Here is a 17,573-nt window from a genome sequence, read left to right as displayed (position 1 = left end):
TTTTCTGTATAGTCGACCAATTAATTAGAACATTTGTTTTTCTCGTAATTAAAAAACAGCACAGAGAAGCAGGGAAACGTGCGAGGTGGCGAGGGAGGTCAGACGGAGTGAAGCAGATAAAGCTTTGAGGTGATGATGTGAGGAGGAATAAGAAGAAGACACGCTTTGTGAGCAAGAACAACAATTAAGAGATTTTGGGAGCCAGTATGTATTCTACAAACATAATTACACCCTCACCCCAAACCACAAATGATAGCAATCTATTCTCCTGCCTTCTAATGAGAGAGAAGACAGTTCTGATGATGGCACGAGAGAACCAACCAGCCATCTGAGGGCAAAGATCAGAGCATGAGCATGGTAGAGAACATGTATCAAAACACTCATGTTTGTGATCCAGTTCCAGTCTTGCTCTGTACTGATGTTCTTTAAAACACACGTTACATTATAAAACACCACCACACAAATTAATCCCTCTCCCACTTTTGGGTGCTGCTCTGGGACCAAATATTTGACAAACTAGTCCTTTAATCATAGAAATTCCTGCAGAGAGGAGAGTTGGTGCCGTTGCTCTGCTGGGTGATGTGGGAGTCTCTGGATCATATATCGCACAGTCTTCTTGTATGTTAGACCCAAGGGTGCCGTAGCACTAATGCTTCAGACGGCGATGTATACGGATGGTCACATAGCCGCAGTAGAATACATTACAGACGACTTTCTACTGAGTCTCAGTGGATGGCTGTGAATCACTATAAATGTAAGGAAGCACAGGACATATACAGGAATTCACTCAACCGTGGCTTAAATTTTTTACACAGCGTTCACAGCCAAGCATTTGTCCAGTCACACATCTTCGTTAGCCTATTTGCCCTGAGAGCCGCTGTCTCTGTAGCACTTCAAGCTGACTGACAAATCCCCTCAGCTAAAAACTCTTTAAATGCACATTCTGCCTAAGACTGTCTAATTTGCATTGGATAGCTACAGACTGTACATGATTAGGTTAAAACTGCAAGTCAGCATCCTTGCCTTCTAATGATCCATGTTTATTTCCATGCAGAATAAATGGAGACATATCCCGTGAATGGTTTGGATGCTTACTATAGAAAAACATACAGATTTATGCTTTCTTTGACAAGAATAAAGGACTTGAGCCTTTGGAAGTTTCTACTCTAGTTAGTAAGCTAGATAGTATGCTGACATTACAGCAGATAAACACCTTTCCTTACACTTTTCCCCCTGTATTCTTAGGTTTGGAGAGGCTTACGTGACTCTGAGTATCACTCCTACTGAGACCACATGCACATCATTTTGGTATGTGGAGAAATCCAAAGTTACAATTGACTGGTTGTTGCAGGGCTTAATCTACTGCTGTACCTTATTTGGTTTGGGGACCCCAAGTCAGGAACTGTGCATAAACACACACACACACACACACACACACTCAGAAGCAAAAACCTGCAGAGGACAAAGTGTGTTCATTACTAATTCACCAGTAAACTGTTATGGGCTGACTGTTGTACGTACAAACATTGACAAAAGCCACGCAGAGGGCACAAGAGAGGCCATGAGATGCTGTAGAGGGACATGCATGCAAACATGTGCACACAAAGCACACACACTCCCTCTTTCCTTCCTTTCTCTCTCAGACTGAGTGCTATGACAGTGGCCATGTTCAGCTATATTCAAGCACATTACATCTACTTTATTAAAATGAAAGCTTGTAATAACTTTTGTATTTCATTCATGTTGCACAGATCATAGTAATTGCACAGCCACAAGGCTTTGTGCAATAATTTCAAGCAGTCATTCATTTGGTGCGCTTTGAAATGTTGTTATGCTCCAGAAGTGTTCAGGAAATAGCCTCACATGGAGAAAAAAGGCACATTTGACACAGCAGCTAAAGCTTGTTGTGGCACCACTTTAGAGGTACCATCTGCCTCATTCAAAGCTCAACAGATTACAGAGCTTTCCATATGAAAACATGAACTACTTTGAGTGTGTCTATGTGTGTGTGTGTGCCCACGCGCATCTGTCCACGAGAGTGCACTGTCTGAGGAACAAATGAATGTTCATTATCATCAGCTCGTCTTTGTTTCAGCCCAGCCAAGTGTGAGCGGGCATGCCACGGTGGCGGGAAGCGAGCGGAGGAAAGACGCTCAGCCGGGGCGCAGCCCTTCCCTTTAGGTTAGCGAATGCAGTTCGTTTAGGGCCGTTTGATTGGCAAAGGGCTGGTTCCTCAGGATAGGCTGGTTAATTAGTTAATTAGCTCCAGCAGCTTCCTAATGAGATGCCTACACCGCTTCATCCTTGATCAGAGGAGGAGAACTGGAGCAGCACAGGTGGATAATACACATATACACCCACCCCACCCCCCACTTCACCTTATACATATTCATAGCCCATTCCATTACCATCACATAAACTAACACCCATGCAAAAATTCTTTAATATGTTAAGCTTGGGAATATGCGCAAACAGACTTTCACACACACATCAAGCACCTTAGAGAACCATGTAAGGTTTTCAGTTAAGAGGACAGGTGTTGAAACAGGACAGAAGTGAAGGTGTGTGTAGGTTTCAGTGGTACATGCATTTATTCTTAAATCACAGCTGTCGGAAAGTTGTAAAGTCGCCAGGACTGCGGCTGCTCTGGGTTTGGATGTAGGGGCTGAGGACCAGAGGGGAGGTGAAGCAGCAGAGGAGAGCAGGTGTAGCCTGGCCCTCACACTGCTCACATCATCTGTTACTGGGCCAGCAAGTTATTACAGCCAGCCTGTGCTTGGCATGTGTGTGTGTGTGTGTGTGTTTGTGCATGTGTGTGTGAAGAGGAGCGAACTGCATGGATGAGTGAACTCTATTTCCCTCACTACTCTCCCTGCGCTCTCCTCGGTTTTCTCTTTATCCAACTCCCTCTCCCTGGGTCCTCTGCTGTCTCATTTTATTATGTGTGTGTACATGCGACTGTGTGTGTGTGCGCTCATGTCAGGCATCCTATCACCTCTGCTATTATCATGCTTTTCCTCCTGTCAATCACAGCTGCCCTCGCCGACCATGTGGTTGACACCAAGCAGTCCTATCCTTGACCTCACCTTCTATGTAATGCAAATTACTTTATAGGGCTTGTGTGTGTGTTTAAGATAGGAAAAGTGGCGAACATATGACATGAGTAATGGGGTGCACACACACACACACACACACACACACACACACACACACACACATACCCTCCTGGCCCCAGGTGCTGCTTTAGCAAGGCTTGATGGGTTAATACAGTGGTGGTGGCAGGGTGGAGATATGGAAGGGTGAGGGTTAGCAGAGATCCAGGGGAGAAGAGGGAAGAGGGGTGATGGTGCCCAGCTGTGCCCCCAGCACAAAACCTCCTCCAAGGGAGAAGGACCAAGGGAACAACAGCTGGAGCTCCAGGATGAGCTGGTGTTTCTCGAACCAGAGGCAAGTGGCAACACAGCAGGCTGGCATGGAGAGGCACAGGCTGGAGTAATAGGCTGAGGAAGCAGCAGGTAGTGAGTGGAAAAAAAGAGGAAATGAAGCAAAGAAAAGCAGGGATATTTTATATATTGTAGTGGAACTTTCAGCCATTAAACAGCGAACACTTTCATAACCACTGTCCATGGTTCTGAATCTGGGGCTGCCCTGGGCATTCCCTGACATTCATGCCAGTGGGCAGGAATCCCACTGATGACCGATAGTTTACACTGATCAGCATAAATATTTGCTTCACCTGCCAAGCTCACTATATATATACCTTATATATATTCCACATCCTAGCTGCTGAGTCATGAAGATGCCAGGCTTCCTCTACTTTTTAGAGAGTTATTTAGTTAATTCAGTACCTGTGACTGTGGCCAATATTACGTTTTTGAGTGGTGTGTTGTCTGCATTTGGGTCTGGCTAAGCAACATTACAAATATACCTTAAACACTTCAAGTGTTCAATTTAAAGCTGCAATAATTGATGTTGTGGCTGCTCTGAGCCAGTGGAGCATCAACATCCCTGCATAGTCCTAACAAGGGCATTAGATCATCTACTTGTTAGTATGTGGAGTTACTCTCTTCTGGCTTCAAGCAGCCATTTTCTCATCTGCTTCATCAACTCCTTAAAACTCTTCTATTATATATAAGCAAAAAAACAAGAGCGGTATTTAGCGAGCATGCTCTGTAGAGATGTATGTTTCACCCAAACTTGGTAACTGTCATATTAGGAGGCATCCACGAAAACTGAAAATCACCAGCGTCATATACAGAGAAATGAGACATGAAAATATCCATCAGACTTGGCATAATTCCAAATGTTGTAGAAAGAGAATTCACACTGGACAATGTGGCAACTTAAACGAATCTGAAAAAGAGAGAATTGAGAGCAGTTCTTTAGCTGTCATCTTGTTGGCAGACTGTTCAGTTTGTATGCTTTCTTCACAGTTCTCTGCCCAAATCTGTTGACAGTTTTCACCTTTGCTCAAACTCAATCTTAATTTTAGGGAGGAAATTCTAAGAAAATGTCATCACAATATGTTTTTTTAATATATCATTTCATCACTCAGAGCAACTCTGGATGGCTTGGTGAGTATAGCCCTGGTATTCTATACTTATAAGATGGATGTGATATTTAACAGCAACACAGGCAGAGATCCATCGTAGCAGAGGGAGCAGAGACTGACGGCGGCCTCGGCAGACTGGGATGTAATGAAGCCGCACAACGTGGCAATTTTTGAGGGAGAGGTACGAAAAACCTCTCATTTACTGAACTGGCAAACCCTATGTCTGTCTCTCCTTTCTCTGCATCACACGCCTAACAGGTGACAGCATCGACTTCACACCTGTTTTCAGGATTACTGACTGGGGAAATGCAGGAAGTGACTCAAACCAGGAAGGTTGAGGCAGGGTACATGAGGCAGAAATTTAAACTGTAATACTTCCACTAATTAGTATTCTCTTCAAGGATCAATCAGTCATCATGTCTGTGGATTCTTTGTTTTCCACTTGAACATGTGAACACTTTACACATTTCTGTATGAAAAAAACATGAAGGGCCTACAGTTCAGTGGAATATTAAATCCTCTGCACTATATAAACTAGCATGCTGATGCCATGTGTTGTTTATTATGTATGTGTGTTGGTTGCATGCAAAGAGAGCTCAAAGGCTGTGTTAGTTTTAGTCCTGAGACACAAACATCATGTCATGTCGCAGCAGATTCCAGGACAAATACTGATTGCTTTTCTTCGTGGCACATGTATTTACACTCGCTAACAGCCTGTCTTTACGAGTGTCAGTCTCAACATAAACATGAGTGTGATGCTATTTCGGCTCTCCAAACAACTCCGCTGTTCTCCTGTGGGATAACTGAGTCTCCCAGTTAACCCCATAGCACGGAGCGATGATTCAAATGGCTGTCATCTCTCTGTAATGATGATCCATCCCCGGCTATTACCAGCCCATGGTTCCTCACTTACAAAGCTGATTGTTTGACATGTGAAACATACATCAGCATAATCTGCCCCATAACTCAGTTTTTTTTTTTTTTTTTAAAGAACGCCCACAGCAAAGCAACTGGGGAGGGGGGGTTAAAATGAAAGATGAGCACACAAGAAGATGAAGGAGAAAAAGAGAGAGGACGTGAGAAAGAGAACAAGGAGACAACAAGAGAAAGCTACAGATACAGACAGACCGAGAGACAGAGTTAAGTGGTGAAGAAATACACCAGCAGACGTACACAATCATATATTTCTATCTGACTCACGTCTTTCTCAATCCTCAGTGAATCACACTAGAACATCTACTTTGTCTTTCATTTGTCATTATGTCAGCCACATCAGCTTTACTACACAGTGGGCATACCACTGTTAGCTGTCTATTCCAAATACCACAAAAAAGATTCATTTCACTGCCTGAACAGAATGTGAAACTGTTTATAATGCATCAAGACAGACAGTATAAAGAGCGCTGAATGGAGGTGTCAGTCACAAGATACTGTGCTCAAGAGCCCCAGACTGTCCAAGAAAACATGAAGATAAAAAGTGCAATGATCCCACCATATTCTGATACAAGATTCTGTTACCTTTTTGATTTTCAGTAATTAAATAGTATTACAGCCCTGATCTAAAAATCTTGTTTCTCCTCATTTGTTACATGAAAACGTAGGGTATTTTTCAACCTGGATCTTTTCTCATAACTGGGTCCATTCTGTCTAGGTCACGATAACTTTGCACTTGGTCATGATACATTTGCTGCGAAATGCAATTCAGGGAAAATGAGCGTAGGAGGGCAAAGAGTGCGAGCCACTTAATGTTGCTCCTGAAGCAGATCCCTATCCGATAGCTCATCCAGTGGACTTTAAGACAAACATCTGGAATGAAATGCTACTTTGGAAAGCCTCAGCAGGTTTACACTGCTTGGCTCCTATACTCTTGTTTCTGGAAAGACACAAGAGAGAGAGAAACGCTTGAATGTTGCTTTAATACTGCATCATTAAGGCGAATTATTTCCACTGCAGCTGGGCTGGAATCTAACTAATGCAATAATACTGACTTCTGGTGACTGTTTTTGATGGTTTGACCCTGAGCATGAAGTTTTCAAAGGTGTTTATTATGTTGCCTGACTGCCAGACTGCTTTGAAGGTGGGGATATATCTATGCTTTTGTTGTCACACTCTGCTGTGTATTATCCCTGGATTGCTTTTAAGAAAGGGTGTATGTTATTTTTGAATATGACAAGAATCTATCAATATGTTTATTGCGTGTTTGTATTTGTGTAACTTTCCATATGTAAGTTCTACATACAGTTATACAGCAGTGTCTCACATGCTGAAATACACCTCATACACCAGCACTGTTGCAGTATGTACAATTGTGCACAAGTTCCTGACGGAGTGAATCTATAGGAGGATGGAGCTGAGGAGAGCGTGAGAAGAGAGACGGAGGTGAGGGGAGATAAAGGGGGAGGTAATAAAGGAAGGTAAGAACGCAAGAGGTATGTCGGGTGAGAGAGTTTCAAGGCCACGGACAAACAGAGGAGAAACGATGTCGGGGGAGCGATTTGAGAGAAGCTATGAGCGCTGTCTGAATACATGCCTGTGTGTGTTAATGTGTGTGTCAGTGCAGGAGGGCGTCTGCATGCATCTCACCTGTCCATGGGAATGTGCGTCGGTCCATGTGTGTGTGTGTGATGCAGGCCAGCTGAGGTGCTAATCCCCTCTCATAGTGGACCAGCCTGTCCTCTATCTCAAAGTCACAGTCTATACCACCCAACACACACTCGGATGCACACACACACACACACACACACACATGCTTAAGACACCACAGTCCCCCTTTCTCTCCCCTCGCACAGAGTCAAGAGGACTTTGCTCATCAATTCTGCCGGGGGTTGCTATGGAGACTGGGAATAGTGTGTGTGTGTGTGTGTGTGCGTGCAAGTGTTTGGGAGAGGTGTTCAGCCTGTGTGTGTCTTAATATCTTCTCTTATCCTGTCAGGTTGTGTTTCACACTGCTGTCTGGTCATGGGACCACACACACACACACACACACACACACATGAAAAGAACCCCCGTACTGACATGGTGAGCTCGCATGTTTCACTGCACACTCTGAATACAAATTCACTAGTTTTACAAAGTAACAGTGTGTGAGTGTGTGAGGCAGAGCCATTTTAAGGAAAACTCATCTCGAGCACAAAACATGCAAGCCTGTGTGAGTGTGTGTGTGCGTGCATGTGTGTGCGTGTGTGTGTTCAGTCTTTGCACTGAAGAGATGGTCCGACGTAACACGTGTGTGCGTGCGTGTGCGCGCACATACAGAGCACAGGGCATATATAATTGTGTTCTAGATGAATGTCTGCTCTGGTGCACACTCAAAAGCAGCTCTGCAGGTTTTATTTTTAGCATCACAGGCAAATGCAGCCCCCCCACCCCCACGCCCCCACCCTCCCCCTGCTCCCTGCCCTCTCTCTCATCTCTCTCCCACTGTCACTTCTCTCATCTCTCAAAATCTCTCACCCTATTTCGTGTGTGTGTGTGTGTGTGTGTGTGTGTGTGTGTATCTTGGCCACAGCATACACACTCACTCACACAGCCCATGCCGTGTACAGTATGTCGACATTAAGTGATGCGGCACCAAAAACAAAAAAATGCTCTAAGCTTTATACCGCTCTGTTCCACCTCTCTGCTCTCATCATCATTGTTAATGTCTGAATGAATGCATAGTCTCACTTTCATCTCTCTCTCCTGCTCTTGTTCTCTCTTTCCCATCTCTTGCATTGGCAGCAGTGGGATATAAAAAGCTCACTGGGGTGGAGGTGACGTATGTACTGTAAGCATGTCTGTCGCTAAGGCAGCCGAGGCAAGGTCAAGTGCTCGGTGGCCCCGCGAAGCTTTTCATTACATATTTAACTCTGCAGAATTCCCCGCAGAGACCTCGCTGGAGACCGCCTGCTGCTTCTTCCTCCCCCTCTCCGCCGCCACTTCAGCCACGTCTGCTGCTGCTGCTGGAGAAACTCGCCTGTCTGAGTGCAGACAGGTAAATTTCCATATTAGCACACAGATAGAGTCAGGCGTGTCCTGCTATGTGAATGATTCCACGGTGGTTAGCATTTGTGGAGCGCTGGCAGGGGCTGGAGAGGCGGCTGTTAAATAAGCGTGTCAGTGGAGATGGAGAGAGAAAAGATCACATCTCTCAATCAGCCAGATGGAAAAAAAAGATTGAGTGTTGATTTCTCTTCCCTTGACCTCTATTACTGCTGTTCCTGTCTTTGTGTGTGCCTGATTTCTTTTTTGTTTTTTTCAATAAATGCTCTCATAAATGACAGGTAAAGCCTGGAGGAGAACATGGTTTACACATTAAACGTGAATCTGAAGTGACTAAATGTAACCCCAACAATATCATTACTAAATTACTGTTTTTGAATGAAAAAAAAATAAAAAATAAAAGCCAAGTAAGGAAATCTTTAATCAGTACAAAAATACGTCAAGACCAATTCCTTCTCTTCAGACCTGATTCTTGGAGCTATTTGTATCACAGGATACAAAGTGACTCTGCTGTCCTGGCTGAGGCTGTAACTCACCAAATGGGATGCTGTGAAGGGTTTAGAATGGATGGAATGATGGCCAAGTTGCCACAGGGGGAGAGGAGATCTAAATAGGCAGCAGAAGTAGTGAGGCACTGAGCAGGAAAGGGGTGGGGGGGGGGTAAAGCTAGAGTGTGTGGTGAAGGAATAGTAGGCCAACTGACTTAGTTGTCCTGTATGCCAACAACAGGGATGGGAGGCAGTGAATCTGACCAGTTTTTTGTGTTTTCCTCAATTTAGATCAAGTCTAAAATGATAAAGGATGGAATATGCAAATATATGACACTCATCTCTGGGTGTGCATTATGTCCATTCAATATACTATGCTCACACTCAGCATTATTCTATCTTCTGTATGGAGGTCATATCAAATTGAAAAAGAGTTAGAAATTTCATTTCTAATTTATTTTAAAGCTATATCAATGATATTTAGACTTTTCCTGCCTCACTCCACAGTGAGGTCAGAAGTCAGGGACAGTTACAGAACTGTTCTGTGTCGCGCTCAAGAGTTTAACAACACAAAAGGTGGACACTAAACTAGGCTCCTCCTGTCACAAAACAGCTAACTTTGTTGACATCTAAAAGATACAGATGGATCTTATTTCACTTGCAGACACAATGTTAAATAGACAGTGACATCATTAATCGTCCACCAACAGTATTATCAGCTAAAGTCTCATATATCTGATTCTCTATGGTGAACAGCTCTGTTGTTGCCAGAATGATTCAAATATATCTGAGACACACGTTGTGACAGTGACATGCTCCTTCATTACAGTGAATGCACATTGTACTTAATTTGAGTCAGTCTCTCATATGCTGTAAATACTCACTAGCCCACCAAATCTGTATCAATCCACAGTGAAGAGAGTCTCCCCCGACTAGGGTTAGAGTTACTTCCTCTTATGTCTTCAGTAGTTGAAGGGTGGTAGGAGCACAACTCACAAAAACAACACAGACAAACTAACCAATCAAGGCAGCAATATTCCAGCAGCTCCTGTGTTCTGCTCGGTAATGTTTTTGTTTATGGAGTCTGGTAGTGATATATAGTGAGGATCTTACACTTTAATCAGAAGGCCTATCTCTGTAGGAATCCTAGGAATCCTATTTATGATGGAGTCAGACACTCATAATAAAAAATTGAGCTTGTCATTGGCAAAAAGCAGCACTTTAATGGACCTACTTTAACGTTTGTTTACACTGCAGCAGCTGTTCACAGTTGCTGAATACACTGTCCTCAATACTGCACCCATTCCTAAGATTATTGTCCCTATCAATTATTTACACCCCAAAACATAGGAAAACAAAGCTTATCCTTTGACCCCTACTCTATCAAGCTCTTGCTTGAGTTACGTGACATGCTATTAAATAGTCGTCACCTCACATGTACAGTAGCCAACTGCCTAACCCACAAGGTTTGGATTTCAAACCACACTTCAGGCATTATCCTTACTCTTTCACAAAGATACTCCTATCTCTGTCCTTTTTGAGTTTGCTGGCTTTGCATTTGGAGCTGGTTGATTTGAGACTTCTAACCAAGCACACTTGCATTTTCTTCAATATTCGGAACAGTTTTGAAGTATAGTTTCAACGACCAGATTTCAAGTCCAGCAGCAGAGAGCTTACTCTTTCGTTTGCAATCTGTTGCTTTCCAGATACAGTACAGGCAAGACGTGTTTTAGAAGACCAGCTTTAAGTCTTAATTAGCAACATTCAAATGAACTCAGCTACAGCTGTAATCATTTATACGATCAGGGTTATTAAATACCCTGCTAAATTGAAAACATACGGCGATGCAAAACCTTGCAACTCTCAGAGTAATTTATGGTAGGCTTAATAAGTCAAGAACTCAATTTTTATTTTTGCACTGCTGACTGCGGCCGCAAAAGACGATATCAGTCAACTTACAAAACATTCAATATGTGCTGGAGGGGTCTGACAGTTGAAGATGCATTTGAAGATCTCACGCAAAGATAACCATTCCCGTCTGCACACAAACACAGACAGGCACATAATATTGAGTTTACATTTCACATGACCACATCCAGCTCCTGTATCAATAATTCCTGCACTGCCCCTCCAAATCAGCATGTCAGGTTGCTGAAGCAAGAACACAAACACAGTGGGAACCTTCGCAGTGTATCCACAGAGCAGACATTGATATGCATGAACGCGTGCGGCTACACGTGCTCGACTCACACCACCGCTAAACACACAAATGTGCATTTCTAACCCCCATACTGACTTCTCTGTGTGTCTCTCTCCGTCAAAGGAAAATGTCATCCATCATATAGGATGCATGGGGTGAGAGATTACTCACATTTCTCCCCAATCACAGCCAAATTGCACTAGATGGCTCTCATATTTGGAAGATAGCCGGAGCTTTCTCTTTGCATACAAATGACAAAGACTCTGTCTCAATTTGATTTCTCCTTGACTCAAAGTATGTGATGCGAGTGTTGCAGATAGGGTGCAGAGAGAAGGAAATGCAAGAGATGTCAACAGACTAAAGCAAAGAGAGAGAGAGATGTAAAGATACTGGGGAAAAAAATATACAAATTCAAAAGAGGAGATTAGTAAGACCCGGTCCTATCTAATGCATATCCAGTGACAGCAATGACAGGAATAATCTGAATTTAATACTTTAAACTACAATTATCTCTTTTCTTTGTTGACACCAGTTCTGTCAACAGTTTACAGGAGTCTTGTCTTTGAAAACTGAACTTCTGTTAGTAATCCACTTATTTGGATACCCTTTGAACAGGATTATCTACAACTCTACATACTTTGCTCAAGCTGGGATACAACAATGTATATGTATATGACTAAGTTGTGCCATCAGACTTCTTATTTGGCCCCTTTTCTGGCAATTAGCATCTGTCACAAATGGATTTAATTATAAGCAGATCACATAACATGACTGAATAAATACGTAAATGTGATGCAGTCCATTAAACCACATTAAAGGAGAAGTTAGGCGTATCAAATCTTGCATCTTATTTTGGTAGTTTCATAAATTCTATCGGTTATGATAACACTGTACTCACCAATGTCATTCCTAGACCTGGGAGCTATCACAACAACACCATCATTTCAATGAAGCCAGACAGGGCAAGAAAACACAGGAGGTCTGACAGGTTGTAAACACTAACATTTTAGCTGAAACCAGTTCATTTTTGGAGGCAGGAGTACACCCGAACGGTCGATAATAACTCCCTTGCTGCACAGGAAAACTGTGTGGCAAGTCTGTGACAGGTCCAGCAAATCAAACTTGCAACACAAAATCAGTTTTTTGTTACAAAGATAAATTCCGTAATGTGAGATTTAGTTTAAAATGAATTATGTTCCCAGATCTTAAAATTAAGAGCAATGTTATTTTTTATAAACAGGAAATATCACTATCCACAAAAATGAGACCCAAGTTGGAAAAAAAACAAGAACACAGTGATCTTTTAACTCTTTAACTCTTTTAACTCCTGAAATACAAGAGCTCTGAAATATAAAGGCAAAGAAACACACTCCCATCACACACTGGTTTTCTGGCAGCTCTATGGACCTCTGGTAATAGTCACATTTTAGATTGCATTTCGTTATCCACTTGAAGGAAAAACGCTGATGAACTCAATAAAGATGCATTGAAAAGCAAACACTTTGGGTAATTACATGCAAATGAAAATCTGTCACCATTGTAACGTCTGTGTAAGTGCTCCGAAAAACAACACAGTAACGTCCTTTAAAAAAAAAAACGAAACAAAACAAATCAAAGTGAGGCAGCCTATTTTGAAACAGCTTCCAGCAGCCCACTCTCTCTTCAGCTAATGAAATATCTAATGCACTTAGTTTCCTTTAGTTAGCACCTGCCTCCTTAGAGGCATGTTCCTCCTCTCCAAGCTAAATTACTTGGTCTCAATGGAGCGGGACAGAGTGCGGTGAGTAACAAAGAGGAGAAGTGGAGTGTATTTTCAGGAAAAGGATGACGAGCTCGTGCTGGAGAGCTGAAGTGACAAATGATACTCTCTCTCTCTCTCTTTTTTTTTTTTTTTTTCCCCCCAAACCCGACCGTGGCAGATCTCACAGTGACCTGAGCAGGCAGGTCACAGTGTAGTGCTGTGTAACTACTTTCCAAATCCCTCACTTTCGACATCTGGTAGTAACAGCTCAAAAGTGCATCATAACCACACCCTCTCATATCAAAACACTCTGTAAAGCCATTTTCTTTTTTTACTGTCCTTGCTGTAGAATGAATTATACAGCCGCAAAATAGACATCTAGAGATTGGAGGCGCCGGGGCGAGGGCGTGCAGTTAAAATGAAGAATTGTGAGGTGCATTTCTGTGTCAGTAAAAATGCCAGATCTGTATCTGATTTGCATGCTTGTTCCCGTTCGCTTTCATAAAGGGCTTTCTAAGAGAGTTACTGGCAAAATATAACCAGAATCTGAGCACGGGGACTCAGTGGACGAATAAATAATGGAGCGGTGGTCACACGGCAAAAAGGTTAAAGCTGGTGCAAGATCATAAATCTATTTAAAGTGTAAGGTCGGGGAACATCTGCCCGCTGAACTGATATGACTACTAAAATAGATATAAAGAAATACAGATCACGCACAAAACGCTTATCTCTAAATAACTCACACTGCTTGGAATAAGTAGACGCTGGTAGCATTTTGTGACCTTCATCTAATTAAATTTTAATGATCACGCAGTTAACAAGATGTGAAAGGGCTCGAGACTTGTAAACATCCACACCACAAACTTGCAAAACTAATTATTAGTACAGTGAAAAAACACAGCAAAAATAAAAATGAAATGCTTTTTTTGATTTTTTCTACACTATACAGACATGGCTCACTGCTATTCATTTATTTATTATCTCTAATTCACTTATTAAAAAGAATTTAAACATTTACTGTTGTTTGATGTGTGTGAAATATGGGAGACACATTAACACAGTGGGGTTTCTTGTCATGTGGTTGCAGGGGAAGGGTTTGTAAAAAACCTTGATATTCATAGAAAGAAAAACAGTGACACAATCAGTGCTAAGAGTGGAATAATCAACAAAGGAAATCTATAAGAAAGTGAGCTCTCGTGATCAACACGTGCACTGGTCGTCATTAGATTGACGAATCCTATTGATGTCATCCATCACCGGCTTAATCAATTCAGAAAATGGAAGAAGAATCTGCTGAGAGAAATCGACTTATACGAGTGCACAACTGACTTGTTTTGTGTTTGGTGGGGTGGCGAATGAGAGCGAATGAGATCTTAGTTGAGTCTTATTACTGCGGGATGAGGTGTGTCGCTGCAATCTGCGTGTGACGGAGCGATTTCCCTGACATGAAGAAGAAGTATCCAGGGGCACTTACCGAGCACGCCGAGCCGGTAGTTCATGGTCACCACGATCACGTTGCCGTACGCGGCGAGGACGCTGGCGTCAAACATGTTCCCGGTGCCTTCCATGTAGGAGCCTCCATGAATAAACAGCATGACAGGCTTCTTCCTGCGGTCACGAATATCTACACACACACACACACACACACACAAACACACACAGATTAGAAAGCTAGAGAGTAGACAGGAAGAAAAAAGTCAATAACTGTATTTAAGCTTTTCATATTCTCTTTGATCACACTTTGTGTTAGCCCGTAATATACTGAGCAAACAGCAAATTGCTCGGCTGGATGAAAACTCTGTACTGTATCAGAGCCTTAGAACAGTGCTGTTCCTTGCAGCTGGATGTCAGCTCTTAAAAACGCGCTTGAGGTAATTTAGATTTCAGGCAATGATTCCAGCAACAGGCAATAACAAGAGACACCCCTGCAAGAACCTAATCAAATGTTTCCTGGTGATTAAAGCAATAATGCTTGAAGACAGTCACTGGGTAGTGTTGTGTACTACAGCTAACCTGTATATCACTGCCTCTGACAGTCTTTATTTCACGCTGATGCTCGGACTGACCAACACTGATGCAATCCTTAGCACGGTGCACAAGAAAGTGCATGTGCAATTGTTCCCAACTGCACAAGGTTATCTACTAAATTAAAGCATGAAATCGAGGGCAGACGTGAGTAATTAGTTAAAACTGAGAGAGTACAAATGTGAGGACCAAACAATGGGCACAACAGCTCTTTTACTGTGGGAGCTTAAACAGTTGGTGTCAAAGTTCACCCCAAAGAGCTCTCTGCTGCAAAGAAGAGGTGTTTTAACAGCATGTAAAAAGCCACTCTGGGACACTGAAAGCAACTGGGCAACACAAGCACAATTTACAGGTTAAAAATGAAAAACAGTATGACATGAGGACGCATGTTAAAACCAAGCCTGTAGGAGTAATGCTGATGTCTGAGGAACATTCTGTGCACAATCAACAGATAATGAAAGGCCACTGGCTCTTAATATATCACTTCTGCTGTGAATTTCCATAATTCCCTCATTTTATTTTGCACCTCGGAACTCGGAACTCCCATGAATGCAAATTGCAGCTTGCCCTGAGCTGCAGGGACAGCTATATCAACCTATTTCTAGGTCAATCCCCCTGTGGGGAATCTCTCGAGAACACAGTTTTCTTGGATGCTATCATTTTGCACTGGCACAAAATGTTAGCAGATCCTGCCTTGAGGTAAAAAAAATGGAAAGATAGTGGAAAAGTTTCACGCAGAAATGTCATTTCTAGCGTCAGAAAACACAACACAAAGTTTAGGTTTGGTTGGTTCTTGTGAAATACAGGCTGTCAATCTCTCTAACAAGAACTTTAACTTAGAAAGCCGCTCTTAGTGCTTCTTTTCTTAAAACAAGTATACATATGTACCGCAGAGTGACTTCACTTAAAAATCTGTAATTGTTGTCCTTTTTCTTGATATTGATGGAGTTAATCTGGATTTTAGATGCATTTTATTTATTCATTTTTGCTTGGACATGCTTAAAAAGAGTGAACAATCCACCCAAAAGAGACCGAACAACCCACAAACAAGGAGCTGAGGGTGTTTAGTTAAACACATTTGTTGAGACTACAAGGATAAATTCTGCCATCATTCCTTAATAAATGAATGCAGCTCATTTCAAAACGCATCCAGTCAATGTCAGTCATCATAAGAGTCTGCAACATATGCCTGCTCCTGCAGCGCTGTGTGCAGGATGGTCCCTGATGGGCCCTCGTTGGCCTTTGAACCAGTCTCCCAGTTGACTGAGAGCAACGATACTCCTGCCTGCCAGGAGCCTATGGTAGCATATGGCACACAAGACTTAGAACTGTGGCACAGTGACAGCCCCTGTTGGCTTCTGTGTGAGTGTGTGTGTGTGTCGGCCCGGGGATATGAGCGAGCAGTAGTGCAGAACAACCACATAAATAACCACTTCAGCATCTGTTAGAGGGGAAAAGAGATGGACGGTGTTTGGCTCCCTTTGAAGCCTCCTTATGTATATATATGTGAAATACCTGCTGAAACATGCATTAAATGTTTCACAGGGAACACACACCCTAAAACACTAGTGATACACTGGGGCATCACACACGCAGAGTCATACATATACACAGCCATGACGCTAAAGCCGGTGCATCAGTCAGGCAGACACTCTCACACTGGGGAGAGAGAAATTTACAAGCAGCTGCAATGGAGAGTTGCTATGGCAACTGCTTCACTTTGACTTGTTTCCGCCTCTCCTCTCTCTCTCTCTCTCTCTCTCTCTCTCTCTCTCTGAGCCTCTCACTCTCCCTGCATGAGCCACTCTCACATGGACAAAGTCTCATTGACTGTTGTCGTGGCAACATATTGCTCTCGTGCATCTCTAACCCTGTGGCGCCCTTCGCCACGTCTCTACCTGAATCTCATTTCATTAGCGGCAAATGACCACATGCACACCTCCTACACGCGTCTCTGTACTCTGCATCAGTAGATGAAGACTGACAGCCACTAGCATCGCAGGAGACAGAATGCAGATGCACTGATGTACCAACCCACACCCATATAAGACACAAACACACACACACACCAAGCAGGCTGTCACTGTTGACCTGTAGACTCTGTGTCCATGGATCAGTTACAGGGCGAATCGTTGTGGCACAGTGACAGATCGGACCGAGGCCCTCGGGGGCTACAAGCTCTCTCTCTTTCTCTCTTCCTGTCCTGTCTCAGGCTCTCCGTCTCTCTCTCTCTCTGCCTCTGGCTTTGTTGTGTTTCTGTCACAACTAAAGTTTAGCATGCAATGCCCACAGATGGGCCACTGGTTAGCCACGCTTGATCCCTAGGTCGGATAAACTCTTTCCAAAGATTAACAAAAAACAAACAAACAAAAAACAGTAGCCCACCTATGATTCCGTTGTTTATCTCTTAAAAACATGCAAATTTTATGCAGCCAGGTGCTTCAAAAACTAATCAGATCATCAGCTCTACTGGGAGAACCTGTGGTGTATGTGTAATATTTGTGTCGTTTGTTTTTCATGAGTTATTTTGCTCATAATGTGTCTACAAACAAATGAAACAGGTGCTGCATGACATGATGTCCTGTG

General features: G+C 42.9%; 1 protein-coding gene across 4 annotated transcripts in view; it reads right to left on the bottom strand.

Moving 5' to 3' along the window:
• The window catches only part of nlgn2a (neuroligin 2a), a 167,072-nt gene that overhangs the window by 46,196 nt on the left and 103,303 nt on the right, over nucleotides 1–17,573 (bottom strand). For all 4 annotated transcript variants that reach the window (XM_018703897.2, XM_018703900.2, XM_018703898.2 and 1 more), the window contains one exon: nucleotides 14,437–14,586. In XM_018703897.2, coding sequence (XP_018559413.1) covers nucleotides 14,437–14,586 — 150 coding nt within the window. The remainder of the gene's footprint in view (nucleotides 1–14,436; nucleotides 14,587–17,573) is intronic.

Source organism: Lates calcarifer, linkage group LG14, assembly GCF_001640805.2.
Source record: "Lates calcarifer isolate ASB-BC8 linkage group LG14, TLL_Latcal_v3, whole genome shotgun sequence".
Taxonomy (NCBI): Eukaryota; Metazoa; Chordata; class Actinopteri; family Centropomidae; genus Lates; species Lates calcarifer.
Note: the sequence above shows the minus strand (reverse complement) of the source record. Positions and strands in the feature narration are given on the sequence as shown.